This window comes from Anopheles gambiae, chromosome 3 (assembly GCF_943734735.2).
Source record: "Anopheles gambiae chromosome 3, idAnoGambNW_F1_1, whole genome shotgun sequence".
Taxonomy (NCBI): domain Eukaryota; kingdom Metazoa; phylum Arthropoda; class Insecta; order Diptera; family Culicidae; genus Anopheles; species Anopheles gambiae.
In genome coordinates this window covers 58,009,387-58,030,590 of record NC_064602.1, presented here as the reverse complement: position 1 = coordinate 58,030,590, position 21,204 = coordinate 58,009,387, and the positions used below count along the sequence as shown (strand labels likewise).

Genomic DNA, 21,204 nt, shown 5'->3' with positions numbered 1-21,204 from the left:
TTAAAACCTGGTAAGGACCCTAGCTTAGGATCAAGCTATCGTTTGATTTCACTCCTTGGTGCCTTAAGTAAGTTGTTCGAATGAATAATTTACACTCGTATGATGGCTCATTGTGAATCGAACAATGTCATCAGTGAAGTTCAGTTCGGTTTTAGAAAACATCGGTCGGCAGCCCAGCAGCTTCAGCGCGTTTTGGACGTTGTCGACTCTGCCAAAATGCGTGGAAAAACCACTGCCATGGCTCTTCTTGATGTGGAAAAGGCGTTTGATAACGTCTGGCACGATGGTCTTATACATAAGCTGAGGGTGCAGGGCTTTCCTGTGTACATTGTTAGGCTTGTACAAAGCTACCTAAGTGGACGGTCTTCGGCTGTCTACATTGGATCAGAGAAATCTGACCCATACGAAAACAATGCTAATGTGCCGCAGGGGAGTATTCTGGGTCCCGTGTTGTACAACTGCTACCCTGCTGACGTCCCTACATTGGGGGCAAACACGAGCCGGGCACTGTATGCAGACGACACAGCCATCCTGTACTCGGCAAAACCTCTGAGATTCATACGAGCAGGTCTCCAACGAGGGCTTGACAGCAACGTACGGTAGCATAGCTTGGGGAAGGTGCTCTCGAACAAATATGCAGACTATACAAGTCATACAAAACAGATTCCTGAAAACCATTATGGGACTGCCAAATAGATATCCCACAAGGGCCCTTCATAGCGAAACAGGTTTTGTTCCTATAAAAGATAAATTAAGTGAAATCATTGAGTGCTTAAAGTGCAAATGTCGAGACTCGGAAGTTGACATAATTAGGAATTTATTTAGCAGTTAGGAATACGATGAAAATACCAATGAATTAGATCAAATCAAAAATAGATTATAAGTTAGTTAAGTGCCTTGTAAATAATTTTCTCCTTTCCCATACAATTCGGTAATATTAACCGATAGAGAATTGATCTCAATTCACAAGGCTCAGAAGCCTTGTAATATATTGCGAAGTACTGCTTGTTCTTCTGTTCCAACGAACTATAACGATACATCTCATGTAACATGTACCTAGTGTAAGCGCCAAAACGGTAGGAAACCTAGCGAGGATTTAAAACATCTTGTCTTTCAACAAATTTATATGAATAAATCATAACATCTTTTTGTGCTTAAAAAAATGTACTATCGTTTTCGTTATTGAAAAAGTGGTTGATTGGTTTAAGTATTTCCTGAATACCGTTTTTATAACGATATGTTTGGTTTTGTGTCTAAGAAGGTTTTGTTGTTCCGCAGATAGATATGAATTTCCTGCTATTTTTTTTTGTCAAAAATAAGCCAGTTTCATCATAATTATATTATTATTATTATTTATAGTTCTATCTTCAACGGGCCTTATGGCCTAAATAAGATAAGTAACAGTACATTAAAAGAAAACAAGATTTGTATCGCAATTCACTGCGGCCACGGCAGAAGCCGGAGACGTTCCTTGAAGCACTGAGTTGGGATGTTGAAGTCGAAGCAATCCGAAACAGTGTTGAAAACAGCCGACATGCGGAACATAGGGTCAGACCGACCAGCGCTGGAACGGGGTTGAGCGAGCCGTAGAATCTCTCTCTGAGGCTGTATTAAGTACGAATACAACCCACTTGCAGATCTCATATGCACTTCTATGGTAGCAATACGATCTTTTCGGACCGTTCCTCCCAGTGGCGGATTAAGGGTATCGGGGCGGTAAGACGAGTTGAGGTCCCCTGTAAATGGTAAATGGTGTTCGGGGGGTGATAGCGGCACTAAACTGGCTGTTGGGAGATTGAACAGTAAACCTGAAATGCCGTCGGGGGCCCTACGATCATCAGTCACAGGCTCTAAAATTTTTGCTGACGAGGGAGGGGGGGGGGGGGGGGTTCGCCAGCCTCGGGGCCCCAACGTCCATCCTTCCAGGAGCCCTTGTCGCTAGTACTCTGTCCATACGGCATACTATAGAATGGCGATCTACGAGGCCCCTAAATCGGCGGGGCCCCAAGCGACCGCCTAGTCCGCCTACCGCTAGATCCGCCACTGGTTCCTACTGAATAAAAAAAATGTACTCCTATGGAAGTCATCAAAGTGGAAGCAATTAGTAGATGAAACTCTCGCCTTCATGTGCAAATAGATCCAGGAAAACCGCATTTGAAGCACTCGTATACACATATCCCAAGAAACATTTCCCATACCTTTTACACTTAAACATGTCTTAAAGCATTATTTACTATGAGTATACTGAGCCACATAGTTTTAACATGTCTTTTGAAGATGCTTAACAGTCTTTAAAGTTGTTAAACCTTTAAAACGTTCTGAAGTCGCTTATAAGACTGTCTGTTAAAACTAAAATTGGAGTTTTGATGGCTGGCTTTAATCAACCTATAAATGTATTCTTAAGCACGTTTCAAAACTTGTTATTTGAGACTAAGGCATCAATATCAATTGATCTTATTAAATGCCTATAAAGTCTTGGACGAAGGGAACTTGAAACAGGCTATACAGGTTGTACTTGAAATACGCTATTAACGAAAAATGTTGATAAGCCGAGTATTTCTAACTTCTTCATAAATTGTATTCTGGGATTTTCAGCTAAACAATTTTTAATTTTATATTCGTTTTGCTTGTAGTGGGTTGTTTTATCCCCTGCAAAGACTATTCGATGTATTTCTAATTTTATTAATAAATAAAAATGGATAAAACTGAGAAAATCAAGATTATGTAAACATGCGTATATCAGATTCCGCGTATCTCTGACACTGCCTGTACGAGGAGATTCTTAAAACTTATTAGTCTGCACAAGCGGTTCCTATAGCTATGTGCTGTTTAAAAAGATCTTAGCCACACATGTTGCACTACAAATCAACTGAACTTGTGATCAGGAAAGACCTTCTGATCTTAAGCCAATGGAATCCATTTTTATTAATATGATTGTTCATTTGTGTGTGCAATATGTGTTAGCCATGTTGATATTTTGATAAAAAAAATTCATATTTTACATGACAAATAGAAAAAAATGTCAATTTCCAAAACGACCTTCACCTCATGTTTATTATGACATTCCTTTTGGTGCAAATTGAGGGCGTTTAAAATAAATCTGTATTTTTTAATGATTTATTTTTAAACTAAAAAGGTGCATATTATTGAGGCGCTTTGATATTTTTCAAATTATTACAATGTATTTCAACAGTGAAATTTTCTTGGCATGGATTTCTGCGCGTACGCGAGCAAGATCATCAGAAAAAATATCAATACAACATAAAAATACGCAAATAACTCTCAACCATTATTATAACTTCATATTCAATGCTTCATTGCCATCTCAAGAACATATCCATAGCAATATGTTGTTATTTTGATAGTTTATTTGCGCCTCACGTTTTAAAGGTCTAGAAATGGTTTTAACTAGTAGTCTTAACAGAGTTCTGTAGATGGGCCCTTTCAGCCTTAAGTTAGTTTTATTTTAGTCTTATGAGGTCATATACGACTTTCAAATGAAAAAAGAAGGCTTAATGAAATTTCCATAGCAACATCGTTAAAACTATGATAAGATTTAAAATGTTCCTTGGGATACCACATACTTGCAACTCAAACAATTACTACGACACTTCTCCTCCTGGCAATAGTTTTATATTTGAGTTTTAACGATTAGTTAGTACAGTAGGTGACCGAGATGCAAACAAACTCCTCCCGATTCCTTTAGGGAGCTTTCGATGAATTGATTGTTTTCATTGACGCTAACTTGAATAAACATATCAAACTTTTTTTTCATTTACAGTAGAACGTCGATTATCCGGGGGCGGATTAACCGGCGGGCGGTTTAACCGTGCCCATAAATGTGACAGCTGTTCAAGCGTACAGCGAACATTTGCAGCGTTAGCCAGGTGGGCAGCGTTTGTACAGCTCTGTAGTGTCTAGTGGTGTTTTCGAAATTCATTTTTGTTCATGAACAGTTGTTAAACCTATAGTTATTGATTAAAATAATATTCTACTAACGATTAATTGATTGATTCAAAGTAAATTAATCATAAAACTAGTGAATTTTATAATTTTTATATGAATTTGACATTTCTTGGACCATTATCCGTGCAAATCGATTAACCGGCAACCGTCCGGTCCCGAGCTACCCGGATAATCGACGTTCTACTGTATGTTGATATAAATTATAAATTATCACACGTTGGCAAAAGAGCCAAAATTTGTGTGAAAAATAGACATTTGCTATGAATTTCCCTTCATGAAACTCCGGATGTTTCATGTTTTGACGTTTAAGTATTTTTAAACTGCGAATCACTCCAGTTAGCGACATTCCAATTAAAATCCATTCAGTTAGCGGTCATCAACTGTATTAAAGCTCTTATTTACCTGAGCGATAATTAAAATCAAACAAATGCTGAATGTTTATCGATCATGATTTTGATTTCATATCCACACCCAAAAATGAACCAGAAACACAAATGATTTTACTCGTTATGAGAGGTATTTGTAGAGCATTTAGATTTGCTGGCTATGCGAACAATTGGTTATGAGGAGTTCCACTATAGTAGTAAACTACCTTCGACAACTCGTACACCTCAATGCAAAACCTCTGTAAATATTTGAAATCTATACGACTACTAAAACCGAACAAAAACACTAAATATTTTTAACTTGATGTAAATTGAAAAAAAAAATGTTAGAACATATTTTCAACACGTTAGGACGAACGACAAAAATCCGTTCACCGTGACACTGAAGAAAAAATATTTTATAAAGGATTTTTTTTGCAGCTGCAGCAACTTTGGCACTTTGTTTTCTTGCGGTTATAGTTAGGAGCACCAAAATTGTGTCGGTAGTTTTGGGTAGAAGCTTCCATTTTTTCGGTAGCTATCGGTAGGTTTGGAAATTTAAAACTCAGTTTAAAAGAGTGTCAAAACTAATATGCAACGAATACACTTCGATCCTCATTGGGCAATGTCAATCTTTGTAAAACGATAAGGACCAACAGCAAGAAACAAGCACACGAAAACCTGTAGGACATAAAGTTAGAATAAGTAGCGCTCCTGTCCCCTGGTTATCCGAAGTAAAGTATCTAGGGCTTACTTTAGATCTAAACAACATACAACCAAAGTTGTAAAGAGATAGGCATCTTTAACTAAGTTATTGTATATTGTATTGTATTGTATTGTATTGTATATATATGATATCAAATTGAGTGACGGTCAGCTTGATTGATTAACTGTGACTCGTCGATTGGTTAAACCGGATTGTTCCTAAAACAGTGCATTCCATACAAAGTTAGTTCCAACATTCGTGATAATAGCAAATTAAAGCAATTCTACATGCCAACTCTGCGGTGTAGTCGGCCGTCAAAGAATTTCTAATAACCTAGATACAAATCTTATTATCCTATCCTTCATTCGATTCAAGTAATTTATTCATACATTGTTTTATTAAGAGCCAGATGACAATAAATAGAAATCAAGATGAAAATGTTCAAAGACAGTAACATGTTCTCATCTCGTTGCTGTTGTTTTAGTTATTGTTTATTTATTATTTACGAGACGAATGCTAACGCCCCTCTACGAATTTTCAACGTTACAAAACAAAAATATGTCACGTGTCTGCGTTCGTGTTCGTTCCGATGCGTAACATTAATTTTTGAAACGCAATAAATAAAATAAATAAATTAGTACGCCCACAACAATGGTTGGCTTCTTTTTGTAGTTTAAATTATTTTATTTCAATGTCCTATCAGCACACTATTTCTAGCTCAATTTTAAAGCCAAATGTCTAGTTGCGGATGTTGGCTATAGTTTTCTTAGTCGAGTAAATTGACAAAGTCATGTTAAGCCATTCATTATTTTGGTAGTTGCTACCTTCATTAATTTAGCTTATTCATTTCGTGTTTTCAAACATCGTTTTCAATCATACATGAGCATATCTAAGCGTATTGTGGGTTTGAATAAAACAAATCCCTATAGCCAATCATGCACCATCAAACGATAAAGCGCTTTTCTTCCTTTTTGAAATAGTTCTTATGTAGTTTAAGAGTCTAAATTGCAAAATGAGTAACTGCTATATTCCTCCTATCTAATTAAAAAAAAAACATAGTATCTATCATTTAATTTGCGTAGGACTTTAATTCGGAAAAAGTTTTTTTTACTGTGGAATAGTTTCTGATTTATTGCATTGTAGTGGAATACCAAGATTTAGTGACTGCGCGATATTGCTAGAAACATTTCACTAGAATTATCTATACTATTTAAATTTCGTCATTGCTAAACAACAACGCGAAACGCCATTGTAGTGGTTTGGTATTCTATCAAAGAACGGGATTAAAATATTACGTGCCCTACAAATGTTTCCTTTAGGTTGCTCGCTTTTGCTAGAATTATTATTGAAAGTGTTCAAGAACTACTGTCTAAGCTGAAAGCTCTGCTGGTTTCGTAGGAGGATTCCAAAGGAGGGATTATTTATCGTAATAAGTCCACCTACATCAATGCAGAAACCCATTCCCATTGCGGGAAAAGTCCGTACAAACACATGCTTTATCTAACGGAAACTGACTCACATATGTCTCGCCTGTACAGTCTCACTCTATCACATTACGTGTTTCGATTCGTCATCAACCGTGTTTCTTGGGTGGTAGCAGAAAAGCGATCATTATCTATCATCGTGCCATGGATTACCCGATGGTTTTAAACGATACCATCGATTTAATCACTTTTTCCGAGTTTCTTTTTCGCTACCCCGCTCCGATCGTCTAACTATCAGATCATTATCACTGTTTGGTTCCGTTTCATCTGAAACATCCTCCTCGTTGGAGTAATCCATTGCCATTTTCAAATCTTCGCATGTTACTATGTCCTTGCGATCAGCTGATGAACAAGATGAATTGCGTGACAGCGAGCAACGTCGCTTGACATCGACCGGATGTAGACTTATATGCACTTGAGGTATGTCCTCTATTTGTTTATTGGATTCCATTGCATCCAACTTGGATGTAGAAGCCTCTTTTGGAAGCTGCTCTGGGCTGCTATGGATGCATACGCGCAACGAGCTGTCAGTATCACAGGGTGCTGAAATCGATTGAGGAATTAAGTTGCGGAGCGGTGTTCGCGTTTTACGTGGCTGACCGCGATCAGTTTTGTAAAACTTGAATGGAATTTTCGATGAATGTGGCGCGTTTGCATCATCACGAGCGGTTTGTTGCGAATCTTGAGTCTGGTAAGCTTTGCTGCCACGGTTGTTACTATGAGGATACGGATGATAATGGTCTGGAGGATTCATACCACGACAAGATCCGGTTGAATGGTTACCCTTGTATTTTTTTAGCGTTGCTGGTAGACTTTTAGAACCGTTTGTTTCAGCGGCGTAAGACTAAACGACCGGGAAAACATGTAATTGTATTGTCTGCCAATTCGATATATTCCATCATAGTCATACTCACATCACTGTCCACATCGTCTGTAATAGCACAGGTATCACTGTTTTTCTGTTTCCTGTTTAACGCTGCTGCAAGACAACCTACACAAATGTCGCCGTCCTGCGGTATCATCTCATCGTGATTTTGTTGGCTATCACGCTTAATTCGTGCTTGAGCCGAACGTCGACCAGGCGATGACTGTTCTTGTTCGGAATCTGAATCAGAGGAACTGCGTGACATCTGATAAAAAGAAAGGAGTAATATTATGAACAATACAGCCACAGCGGTGTCGGGTGTTTCCACAATTTACGTTACCTGATTTTCATTCGAGGCTCTTATTTGAGGTAAAGGACTGACACTGTTACGTCTCTGATATCCTCCATCCGTGCTGCTTCTGTCGTCAATAAGATCTCCTTCTTCCATGTCCATGTCTAGTTGAAGAATACTTTCTTGACTACCCGTAAACTAAGAAAACAAATGGTAAATCACGAAGCGGTCTTATTGTATTTTACACATTGCTTGATGCCGTGAAGCTTATTTATATTAACCAGAAATGGTATACATTTCACAATTTATAATACGAAGCCATTAAGGAAATACTTTAATAAATGATATCTAACAAATATAACTAGCAAAAAATTAAATTAGAAAGTTGGCGAAATCAATGAAATCTATGCTGGATTTTTGATTAGTTCAAATAGTATTGAAACGTGTCTACACCACGACAACAGTCACGATTGAGAGTAAGAAAATTAATGCGGTTACTTCACTTGATTAATTAAAAAAATTATAATATTTATTCGAGCTTATTGTAAACTACTGCGATAATATATCATTATCTAAATTATTATACGAAGCAGTAACTACTGAAATGTACCCAACCCAAAATATTAAAAGAAAAACAGCGAAGAAAAATAATGTATTGAATTTAATAAATATTATGCCTAGCAGCAAAATTACAACAAAAAAGAAATAATGAATAAAACCATATTGCTTTTTATTTTCTATACAGTTTTCGTAAGTGCATAAGTGCTTATCCGTTGCTAAAAGCTCATTCGTTCTATTGCTCATTTATAAGCGCCATTTGAGCAAACTACGTAATAGACCATGGATTTTAAAACGGAAAAAATAATTTCTTTTCTATCATGAAATCTATATGTTGAAGGGATGATAATTTTCAATATTTTCGATAATATTGTTGCATACTCATGATGGTGATACATGTGATCGGCAGCAAGCATATCTTATATCCTGCAGCTGTCGAGGCATTTGGATCATTTTTAGTATTAAAAGAGCTCGCAAAATTATTCAAACTGGTGCAAAAATCTATGATATTCCGCCTATGCCCAAACGTTCGTGTATTACCATAATGCTGTACCCTTGTAATATGGTGGGATAGCGAAAAAATAAGGATATTCTTTGATTGTCCTGCTACTTTAATCTGTCCGTCCAACTCTCTCGTTCTCCTTTTCTATCTTTACGTCTTCTTTTCTTTCTCTTTCTTTCAGCTCTATTTATCCTTATCTTTTTTCTATAAATCGTTCATTTCCTTTTTGTATTTCTTTCTCTCTTTTATTTTTCTTTCTATCTCTTAGTCTGTATCTCATCACCATTTCAGCTGCGCCTGTTTAACTCTACAGCTAAGACGGGATCAATAGTAATTAGTAATAGTAGCATCGTTTCAAATAACAGCGCTGACGGAAGCTGAATGAGTTCGATTACGATAGTGACAAAATTATCATATTTATGTCTCAAGTTTGTATCACAGAATCTTACACGGTTAAACAATTAAGTTTTAATACGCGATTATTACGGGTCGCTGGTCTATTTTAGGCGAAATTTACGAATTAATTTCTCTCGACGTATGTTACAATGTTAATGGTCTGTTCATTTGATTGTGTATCAATCATTTAAGTTTATCCAGTTAATCACACAACTGAAGAAACTAGTGAACACACAATAATTCCAGACTACGTGGACTCTAATGTCAGACGAGCCGGCTCGCATGGCACAGTTTAGGATTGCCTTCTTCATCGTTAACTATCGTCAAGCATTGTTTCAGGACTATTACTAAATAGTATATGTTATTAAGATGCATTTACACATCTGTTATTTTTCTGCTTATAAGATGGCTGTCGCTGTTACTTTCGTTACTGTCGTTGCTGATTGTATTACCGTTATCACAATTACTATTGTCCCTGTCGTTACTACTAGCACTAGCGCTACTACAATTTACAACGTCATGCGTTGAAAGATCGCATAATACACCCATCCTACTGTTGCTGCCACCGCCACTCGCACCGCTACTGCCCGTAACAGTATCACCACGACCTGTTGGACTCTCGTTATCATCGATGTTGATAATGATTGTTACGATATCAGTAAGCTGACCAACGGAAGTGCCACCATTGCGACCGGCAACGTAATCATTACCAAAGAGCGTCGTTGGAATGCTCCCGTCCACTGTGGCAGACGTAGCTGGACCCATATCTGCCCCAGTGGACCAGGAAACTCTTCTCGATGATTCTTCAGTCGAAGCAATTGAGGAGGTAGTGATGGTAGACGTATTAGAGGGCGGTGGCGGTGGGGCAACATTTAGATATTCTGCGATCGCTGAATTGATTTGAGAAGATGAGGAAGAACCCACCACAAAGCCATAATGCTTCAGAATGTCCATTTTGCACATTGGGCAGGTACGATGCTCAAGTAGCCATGGATCTATGCAGACCTTATGGAACTCGTGCCTGGAGGAACGGGAAAGAGTAGATTATATTAAATGTAGTGTAATTTTTCGTTTATCAATAGTACATACTTGCACGGTAGAACACGTATAACATCAGTTACTTTATACGGTTCGATGCAAATGGCACAGCAATCATTATCGATTTCCTGAAAAACGAAATATTCGATATCAGTTACCCATTACTAACTTTTATCAAAATTTTCAATATTCCTTAGAAATTCGCCCATTTCAAATCACAAATTAAAAAAATAACATACCTTGTCATCTGATTTAATACTCTTGGTAGGGATTTTTGCTATAATCCGCTTTGCGACACTGCAGAGTCGTTTCTGTGTAATAAATAATAAATTATCGTACGACATGTATCAATTTTGCATTATTGGCAAGAAAAATTGGTAAAGGAATTGTTGGGCATGTTACTTACTGATTGTTTGTCTTTGGTTTGCAAATACCGGAATCGTTGCACATAGTAAAATACTAACCAAACCAGGGAAATTATCATAAGTACAATGAAAGAAATTGAAACAAACAGCACAGACGTTCTGCAAGTAATGAAAAGAAAAGCATATCAACACATGTCAAATTAGTTTGAAAGCACTACATACCGATTAATGTTTCCTAGGTTGCGGAACTGACGAGATCCCTCAATTATGCGCATTTGCACAACGGATCTATGAACTTCCAAAATTTCAATCAGCTCACGCCCCATTGCATTGGTGGTGAAGACTGCAGTAATGTTTCCTGCATCAATGTAAATAAACAATAAGAATATTGAATATTGAAATATATGAACTTTCGAAGCTACTGGTAGAAATAATCGTGGTAAAAACAAAACCATTATTTAAGTAAATTCACTCTACCGGAACAACGAAGTAATACAAAAATGATCGTCTTTAATAGTAATTTATGATAAGCTTGTATTAGACTTTTTTTTATTTTAACGTTCGTACCGGATTCCACCACAATGTAATATTTGTTTAATGACGAAACATGGCTATTCTTATGAAACCGGTCTGGGATCAGACAGTAGATCAACATATCATTGTTTTGCGTTAAAACAATTCAGTTAAACTCATAACCATGCTCTCACAACCACATGGTAGCATGCACCATGCAGAAACACAAAGTAACACTGAGAACTCGATGCCGTGGGCATAACCATACTTCGAGGTTTTATTCCATTCGGAGGTCGCTCGTCGCCACAGGTGAAAGAAATTCAAGGGTTTCTACTCTTTATTGTACTTGTACATCGTACGCTTTCATGAGGTACAGACGACAGACAAACTAACGATAAAACGATAAAGTTTATTCTTATTTTCTTTTTTCAATGTCCTGTCAGACAAAAACTTCCAATGTAACTTAATTCGTGATCTTCAACACCATTAACCGGGTCGATTAAATGTATCTCCGACTTTTTATTTTATTTTCATAAATACAGTCGAACATGGTTATGTGTGGTACCAAGTTTCTCCGGTTATAATATGTGGGTTGCCACGGTTAATATGAATTTCTCTAACGATTAGGTTATTTAGATTTATTTCAGTTTGTCTACAAGACTAGATCATAGATATTATAATCGACGTTTAACGGTATATAAAAATAAGCAAGTTTATCCCCGATAGTGTTCAGGTAACAATAATAAATATATTGGAGATGAAAACGCATTAATTGTGTATTATCACAATTAATGCGTTTTCATGTAATAATACAGTAAAAAATTAGCAAGCAAAGAAAATTGTCAAACGTCACTTCATTCTTTAATCAAACAGTGTTTATGTATGCTATCACACGTTTCATTTTCTGCTTATTTACAGAAACAACCGTAATCAGTCAAAACTGAGCTGGGTTATCGTAAACTTATCGGTTTACCTATAGTAGGATAAGAAAACCTTCTTTTTGAGCACCCGGTCCAAACAAAGTGTATGGCAGAGATTTTAATTTACTACTAAATTGATAAATTTTCATTTCACGAATATTTTTCCAATAATCCTTCGAGTGAATGGTTTCGCAAAAATATTGTTCATAATTTGTTTTATTCTGTTTAATATAGGGATAACTGATGTTCATTAATACACCAACTAGGATAAAGATTACTACTTACGCTCTTTATCGTTGATCTTCATTTTTTCCAACTTTGTATCATTCTTATCATTATAGATAATGATTCCTGCAGCACCGCGCTCGTATGCATGTTTAACCTTGTCTTCGAAATTACAACTACCACGGCGTACTAGTGCAATCCAGGGTGCATCGCGCTCCGGAATTGTTCCACCGAGCGTACCGGACCATTGCTTCGAACATCCGGTATGGTCTGAATGATTAGCACTGTTGCTGATGTGCACCAATAGTCCACTTCGATTCAAAACTCGTCCTTCACCATACTTTGCGCTTTCGCTGCCGAACTCTATCAAGTGCCCATCCGGCCCTGTAAAGCTGTAGTTTAGATAGGCCAGCGTGGAGCTCTCGATGGCCATTCGATCTTCTGCCGGCAAAGCAAACGATGAAACTCCATTACTGAACTCGGTTGGCTGTGACAGAGAAGCTATATCGTGGCTCGGAGATGAATTTGCCGCGACTAAAGAGGCGCCCACCAGGAGCGACAGAAAGTTGTTCATGTTCACCTGGTGGCTTAACGCAGACATCATGCTAACTATTTCAATATTTGCACCCACTAACTAGCGATCAACTTGTTTCGTAAGTGTCGTACGTATATTATTGCAAGATCATTGGCACTGGCATTGGATATACGGGTAAAGAGCGGCAAAACTAAGACGTAACAAAGCTCACACTAACCGACACCTTTGTTCCACTTTTTTCATTTTCCTTAGCACGATTTCACTTCGTAAAAAACACTGCTTTTCGATGAAGGTTCGATTGGCAAAGTAAGATCAGGTTCACTGTACAAGATGTTATACTACATAAAACCTTAATGTCTTTATATTATAATCATCACTTAAAATCTTTGCTACAAGAGTAACAACACGCTACCGAGGCCACACGATACCTTACTTTTCACTTTCGGCGACCTAATCGATATAGCACCAAAAAGTAAACAAACATCCAGCACACGTTCTGAATGGTCCGATCACTTAAACAACAATGCACAAATGCAGCAGTAATGCACTAGTCAGTCTAACCGTTCTCGTTTCAGTGTGTGGGTTTGTATGTTTTCAACTTTACCACCCGCGAAGGTTGGACTCTACAAACTGCGATCGTACTGTGTTCTAACGTAGTTTTGAGTTCGTTTTACCCTTGCACGCTGCAGCACTGCTAGAAATAAAAAAAAAACAAGGATGATAACTGTTATATACGGTTACATACGATAACTGTAATTTGGCATTATAGTAGTTGGGTTCCTGATCGTTGAATAAGTTGCGCTTTCTACCCAACTCTTATTCAATGGCATGCAAAAAGAAAAGACCTTCGCATTAGTAACCTTGACTTGTGGAATGTTTAAAGTCAACTAGCATTCCTTCGGCTTCCTTTAGTTGTTTCCAGTATGCATCTGGATACCTCGTTACGCCGTGTTGTCAGTTGTGCAACACTCTTATTAGATCCCTGTTGAAAAATGAAAAGCAGAAAGAATAGCACGATTATACTTCAGACTTGTAGCAAATACTTGACAGGTGAGTTGAAGGAAAACCGAAATCTTCTCAAAGTGTAATTGCATTACACTGAGATTTTTTTGTATGTAACATATCTGTTGCTGAATAACATATTATACGATTCTATATTTCTTACCACCAATGTATAATTGCACAAAAGTTTGATAACAAAGGAATTAACAAATATTTACCCAAAATACAACATCGAAATCAATGTTAAAGTTAAATTTCACTTATTATACACTATTCAAAAAACAGCAATGGAAGGCCATACGAATATTGATATCGGTGAGCGGGTTCAAATCCAATGTGTTAGAATTTCACGGTTCGCTTGTATCATTGACCTTACGCTTTACTCTATACTTCCTTTCATGTGCCGTGTAGTATCCGTTCGTTTGAAAGCAAATTTCTACTGCACATTTGGTTGAAAACCAAACTATAACCTTCATTTCTTTATCTTTCATCATCTTTTATGATAACTATATGTATTATTTTATTTTTAACTACTTATATGTTTATATTATTTATATTATTTTAAAACCATAAAACAAACGCTACTCTCCCTTTTTGTTAAATGTTTCAAATTCAAGTACAACGCACGTTCTTGCTCTTCTTCTTTGGCACATCCACCGGTTCTCGGTCAAGGCCTGCCTGTAATTCTTGTGGGGTTGGCTTTCAGTGGCTTTTGGATTACCCCCCATAGCAGAATAGTTAGTCCTACGTATGGCGGCACGGTCTAGTTGGGACTTGAACCCAAGACGAGCATGCTGTTAAGTCGTACGAGTTGACGACTGTACCATGAGACCGGCTTAAAAAAAAGCACGTGCTTGCTACATAGAGTAATTACTGTTTCCGGCTCATGTATTAACATCTTAAGCACGCTAACACCGTATGCGTAGTAATATATAGTAAGTAAGGTTATCTTAAGTATTATTTTATTTTTAATATTGCAAAGGCCCCTGAGCGCGCCACGCAATTATCTTCAATAAATAAATAAATAAATAGTGTCGCATTTAACTAAGGTACTTCATGCTGTGATCTTTTTTATCATTAGTACGCACATACATACGTACACCATCAAGATTCCCTTCTTATGCACCAAGCTTCAGCGAAAGCTAACCCATTGAACTTTTTTATAATCTATAATTGCAGCATTTTGCGTTAAATAATTCAAACAGTAATTCCCAGCATAGTATTTTTTGTTTAATTAACGCGTAAATTTGATTCGATTTAGTTTATGCAGATTTGAACCAGTATTGCCTCAAGTTGCATTGTTCGTGTGAATTGGTTCTCAAACCCATTTACATACTATACATACTATTTATAGTATACTATAGTATATCTAGTTCATACACCATACAAGCATTTGGTATATTAAAACAAAATACGAGAAAGAGATCTTCCTCAATGTCATGATGTGCTATCTTATTAATTAAAAATATAAGCAACAATCATTTAAAATATCTCTTTCTCTATCTTTCACTCTCTCTTGAAACTAGATCAACAACAGTCAGTAAATATTAGCGTGCACTGACGAAACGAGTGTACTTCAGTCAAACTAAACTACGATGATCCTCCTGTAATATGTAACACCCTCTGCAGCGATGCAGCAAATGTCCCCAATAATTCTTCTTCTTCGTTTAGGCGTAACGACCTACGAGGACATGTCGGTTTATACAGGGTTTCGTCATTTATTATGTTCCACACATTCGGGTAGTCAGTCCTTGCTACGGGACAATGGTCCATACGAGGCCTGAACCCACGACGGGCATTTTGCTAAGTCGTTCTTAAGAGTTGACAAATGTACCACGAGGCCGAACCCTATACACAATAAATGATTAACCGAAGACGAGTTAACAACTTTTGTAAAATTGAAACTAAAAAAAAACAGTTAATCTAAATATTGATCACTGCAAATCATTTTTTCCATCGGTACTTGTGGAGGTGCGACTAATCTACTAAACCAACTTAATGAAAGTGATCGCAAACAACAACAGTTGTATCCGCGTAGTCAAGTAGCATCATCTATGTACAGCTAATGCATCTTATTGAATGTATGTGTTCAAATGTGTGAGTGCTATTCGATAGTAATCACTATTGCAAGTCTAGTTCAAGTCACTCGCGCTCTATATAACCGGTTATACGATTATAGCACTCCTGTAGGATCAAACAAAGGAGGGGGAACATATCGAGATGAACCCTTCGCGATCTGCGTAAACGTAAGAATGCGTGCGTCGTTATTTTAACAATTCGCTTCATCTTACTCAGACAGTGTATCCCCACACACGTACACCGCTTTACAATCCCTGCAGTTCGCGGTGGGATGGTATAGAGCGTGTCGTATAGTGTAGTCGATCCAACCTGCTTGGCTTCCTCCTCCACTATCGTCAGGTTCCAACACTTCCGACCGGGGAAGGTGGGTCATTGAATGCGCGAAGGTTAGCGTGAGTTTATATTTATGTTTTCTAGGAGAATACATCGACATGAAACGGCAGCAGCGCAATTTACTTCGCCAACCGTAGATCTAGCGACTCGCGACAAACAACGAACGCCACACCAACCTTCGCACACCGAGACGCCACCGGTCTGAGATATAACAAAGCCATAAGGGGTTTCTTTTCGTCATCTGTCGTCAACGAACAGACAAGCAGTATGACGCTGCTGATACGAGTTGCTCTCAATATTATTTGTCGATTGCTTGCTCCACGAGTTTAGTACGGCACTGATATGGACTGTTTCTCTTATCATTGCGTTCATATGTTGGTATAGGTTGCTAAGTTGGAGAAAAAATTGGCCGCCAAACACCATCCTCTTGAGCCTTTGCTATCTCATTTAATCATAAAATTACTTGCTTAATAGCCTTATACATGTGATGAACTTAGAAGAGATCTACTATACATCCCTCGAATTTTCATCGTCATCTGTATAAATTGGCAACACATGATGTTTCTAGAAACTTGCGACATATTTAGTCTATCTGCTTAAACAGTGTCTGTTTGATAACAGCGGCATAACCAAACAAATCAATATATAAATTATAAATAAATTAAGGCAGCCAACTTCCATGGGCAGGGATATGAGCATCACACATCTTTAAATCTTTAATCGACAAACGTTGACTTGGTTTTCTCATAACAAATAGTCCCGAAAGAGGAGCCTACAGTTAACTGATTTAATTTTTACTGTATTGTTCTTCTATCCACAAAAGGTAGGCAAGAAAAATATCTGAGATGTGCTTCCGGGCCGTATTTAAATAGTGTGATTAATTATTCTGCATCGGCGACAGTGCTGCTAGCAAATCGAGTGGTTTGATGGTGGAAACCTGCGGGACATAACAAATATGCACGCTCAGCTAAGTCAGTCGAGAATGAATTATTCAGCAGCTGATGCGTGATGCGGGAGGCTTTCAAATAGCGTATCTTGACGTGTATTTCGCGTTGTCAATGATTGCGTCGAATCTTTCAAGAATAGCATGATCGTACTCCTTCTTTCAATTTATACTTTTTTAGTACTATCCCGTGTTGCAGTACAGATACAAACAGAAAAATTATGTATTTCACCTCCAACCATGAGCCAATAATTGCAAACTTTAAGCAAACAAATTTTGTTAACGTTCCTAACATCTGGGATTACACTTAACCCACTCCCGTACACCCTCAATTAATTATAAAATAAAACACGAGGCACGCACTACCGATTACCATCAAACAATTAATATTATATTTAACATAGGTACAACGGCGACAAACACAGTACAGTGAGGACAAACACGATACAGTGAGGACAAACTTCTGTTTAATGGGAAATAAAAACTACAAAAACAAGTGTTAAATTGTTATACGCTTTTAAAATACTACTGCCCACGCACGCATACTCAAATATAACGGCTGTGGAGTAGCTAAGCAATGTAGTTCGTAGCAGCGTATTGGGGAATAATCCATCCGCGATCACTAATTTGCTAAGATTCATAGATGGTACCAGTACAAATGCACAGAAATGAACGTCACAAATAGCTGATTACTGCAGCTACTTCACGCGATCATGCTAACGTAATTAGCAGGCTTAACCGTACTAGGCGTGGAACATCCGCGATTCAAACGTCATGCGTTTACTAACGCGATTGGGTGCAAAAACACACGCATCCGACTACTGAGGTTCACTGATTAATTTCATTTGAATAATTTTTCTCTCAATGCCCTGTGTAAAACGATGAATTGTAGCAGACAAGCAATTCCTTTATTTACCCCAAGCTGTAGTGTAGCACAGGTCTCTGGTTCCATGCATACCCTGCTTCAAACAAAACAGATTTTTCGATTAACTCTATCCCTATTTTTAAACAACCTATCCATTTTCTTCGCTAAAAGTGTCATTTATATTTCCATACTGGCCTAAGAACAGTTGATTCCAAGCAGCAGTAAGTATGCAATATTTATCTTCTCCTTAGTATACGATACTTCTCGCAAACCTAAAAAAAACTTTGATAAGGCTATTAAAAAAATCTAGTAAAACAATGATTTTATTGTAAGCTAACCTTTAAAGATATTTCATCACTTAGGTGAGATATATTCACACGTAGAGTGTGCTTCAAATTATGTATAGATAATTAATGCAAACTCCTGATCAAAATATATATATATATACATTATTTGCTTAATATTCTGCTCTACTCTTATTTACTCTTATTCACTCTTTATAAAAAGCGTTTAAACATGATTAGAAGCATATTTCTAATAATGCTCATGGTGGTTGCTTCAAATAGAATTGATATATAAAGCCTAATTAAAATTAAATGTTCATCATTATTTGCTTAATATTCTGCTCTACTCTTATTTACTCTTATTCACTCTTTATAAAAAGCGTTTAAACATGATTAGAAGCATATTTCTAATAATGCTCATGGTGGTTGCTTCAAATAGAATTGATATATAAAGCCTAATTAAAATTAAATGTTCATTAAGCAGGAATATGCCAAAGGGATCAACTTCAACATATCTTTTTTTATAAACGGAAAAACAGTACAACATTTGTTATAGCAACAACAAAACTACGTAAGATCGTACTCTCCGCTAAAATCCAATATCTCTGAATGAGAGAATACCAACCTGCAACAATGATAAACAAAGAACATTCGGTGCTTTGTCTGAGCTTGATCGTTCATTCGGGTTCCACGCTATCCGCACTCTTGATACACGTGAAGATGGGGCATACACGCGTGTCCTTCTTGAGCACACGCGAAGATCAATACCTCCCCTATGATAAACCATCACGTTCTTGGTGTCTATTGTTTGTTGAAGAAGTTTAATGTTAATACTATTCTGCATTTCTATTGGCGCAGTTGCCCTGTTCACGTGACCGGAATGGTAGAATTCACAAATAATCTGTAACAACACCTTCCAACTAGTCAACAACAAACCTGCCTTGGGCCATGTGCGACCGCCACAGCCGCAAGCGGTTTCTATTTATGTTGTCCGCTAGCATACGACTGAACGATTGGCGGAGCGGCGTGGCTATAAGGTTTGTCAAATGTGACTGTCCAAAGCACATGTTGGTATAGGATTAAAGACCTCTCACGCCTGTTCGTTTTCCCTCATTGCACTAATGAATGATGCACGTTGTAGTTCGAATCATGCGACCTCGAACTTTACTCTTCTTATTCACCGATTTTGCCGGCCCATGCAGTCTACACTCCGGAAACCATACTAGGTATAGCCGTTTCACACCCACACACAATCAGATTCTTTTTCTTACTGTCTTACCGTTTGCTAGACTGCGATTCATGTAAATGATCTTTAATGCGTTTAAAGGCAGCGTTGGCCATAGGTGAGTTATATAAACAGTTTAGTTAGCCCTGTGAGTCGTTTAAAGCGTACTTTGCAATGTCGTTGTATTTTTAGAGCAAAGAAAAGAGTGTGCTTCTTTGGCTTGCATATTCACAATAATTATACATTAAACAAGACAACACTAAAATGTTTGTCTATACTCGCAAAACAAGTGTAAAAAGAAATCCCAGTGTAGGAAATAGGCATACACATGTATAATTGCCTCGTACCTAAAACCACAACAACCAAACAGAATATTTTCGGATTACCCCCAGAGACAGATTACTCCGAAAAGCATTGTTGGGGGTAATCCCCACATCGCTCACGGAGGCTACCAGTTATGACGTAAAGAAATAGAACAACATATCCCAGGCAGAAAGAGCTGGCCGTAAACATTCTCCTGATTGCAGCATCAGCAGCAGAATCTCTCAGGATTGAACCAAAATATGAGCAACACCCGAACGCGAGCATCAGCAGGCGAAACCGTTCTCCGATACTTTTTTTCTGTTTGACCCACTTTGAGCTATCTTTTTGGGGATGTTGTCGTGGGAGGAAAAAGACGGAACAAATTATAGTTCTGTCACTTTTACAGCATCAGTATGGGAAAGTATCAGCTTGAAACAAACATCTGCTGTACTTATTCTTTCCCTACATCCTGTACTGCAAGCTCACCAGACGAGTCGCGACATATTGTTGATACACACACACGCAACGAAAACGAAAAAAAACAGCAAATTGCAATTGTACGGAGATCACCATTAGTCATTGAATTGATACGATGGCAACACGAACACCGTTATTCTAATCTTTTCAGTCTTGTTGCGCTGAAATGAGAAGCAATAATTATGTAAATACATATACATGTGTGCGTCTTACCTGTGCTGTCTTGGTCGATCTTGTCGAGGCCAGCTGGATCCGAGGAGCTAGGCTACCTTCCGGGTGTTTCTTCCGGGTTGTTTTCGGCGCAGCCGGTTCAGTTATTCGCCAAGCAAACAGCACACGACAATATTCACCGAAAGTGCGCTATATTTTTAGCCCAATAACCACACAAAGAAATCGCGAAACTAGCTTGTCGGAGGGAAGGGGCAGCACGAAAAGAAACCTCCACCAGGGGGGACTCTCTGTAAGGGAGGATGCCCCACTTTATCGACGACAGCGTATACAATTAATACACTTTGAAGATTGAGAAACAAGCCACAATTTTCTTTAGCGTTCTTTTTTTTCTCACGGTCTTAAATCACTGAAAAACCAAAGTACGAAACAATATTTCCCATGTTACCTACTTGACAAAGATGTGTAACGTAATCACTCGCGTTGAAATTGTATTGCTTGATGAATTTCAGAAATTGTTATTTTCCCATTCACCAACTCAACATACACTGCACTCGCGTCGTTTCCGATTGAAAGGTCTAGCAAAAATGTTGATGTTTTCTTGCTGTGTTGCAGTCCTTAGCTTGTCAATTTGGTTGCGAAAAAGAAAAGATTGTTAAAATTTGGCCACCCAACAAATCCGCTGTGTCTACGGCAAGCCCCGTACAACCTGGCGAGGGGTTTTGACGTTCGAATATTGCTGCATCTCGCTCATTTTCTCTACCCTTCCTTTACTTGCCGACAGTGTTCGTTTCA

General features: G+C 37.8%; 1 protein-coding gene across 8 annotated transcripts; it reads right to left on the bottom strand.

Moving 5' to 3' along the window:
• Positions 1-5,510: 5,510 nt before the first annotated feature.
• On the bottom strand, positions 5,511-21,059 carry LOC1272683 (E3 ubiquitin-protein ligase goliath). 8 transcript variants are annotated; one of them, XM_061655160.1, is made up of 12 exons: positions 20,862-21,059; positions 20,455-20,751; positions 13,591-13,712; positions 12,256-13,421; positions 10,760-10,895; positions 10,579-10,696; positions 10,412-10,483; positions 10,224-10,300; positions 10,059-10,155; positions 7,727-7,876; positions 7,436-7,651; positions 5,511-7,365 (listed from the first exon to the last, which is right to left on the bottom strand). In XM_061655160.1, the coding sequence occupies exons 4-12, from the start codon at positions 12,797-12,799 to the stop codon at positions 6,706-6,708; spliced, it is 2,070 nt and encodes a 689-aa protein (XP_061511144.1). In that variant the 5' UTR covers positions 12,800-13,421; positions 13,591-13,712; positions 20,455-20,751; positions 20,862-21,059; the 3' UTR covers positions 5,511-6,705. The 8 variants fall into 8 exon arrangements, with proteins under 8 accessions (XP_061511144.1, XP_061511142.1, XP_061511141.1 ...); XM_061655158.1 differs by having other exon boundaries at positions 13,576-13,712; positions 20,455-21,059; XM_061655157.1 differs by having other exon boundaries at positions 12,256-13,424; positions 20,455-21,059.
• Positions 21,060-21,204: the final 145 nt, after the last annotated feature.

Excerpts from the sequence above, each read along its gene's own strand:
- LOC1272683 (XM_061655158.1), bottom strand. The coding sequence starts at position 12,799 with ATGATGTCTGCGTTAAGCCACCAGGTGAACATGAACAACTTTCTGTCG. Across the intron at positions 10,301-10,411 it reads GTATTAAATCAGATGACAAG|GAAATCGATAATGATTGCTG; the intron begins GTATGTTATTTT and ends TTCGTTTTTCAG. Across the intron at positions 7,877-10,058 it reads TGAAGCATTATGGCTTTGTG|TTTACGGGTAGTCAAGAAAG; the intron begins GTGGGTTCTTCC and ends TTGTTTTCTTAG.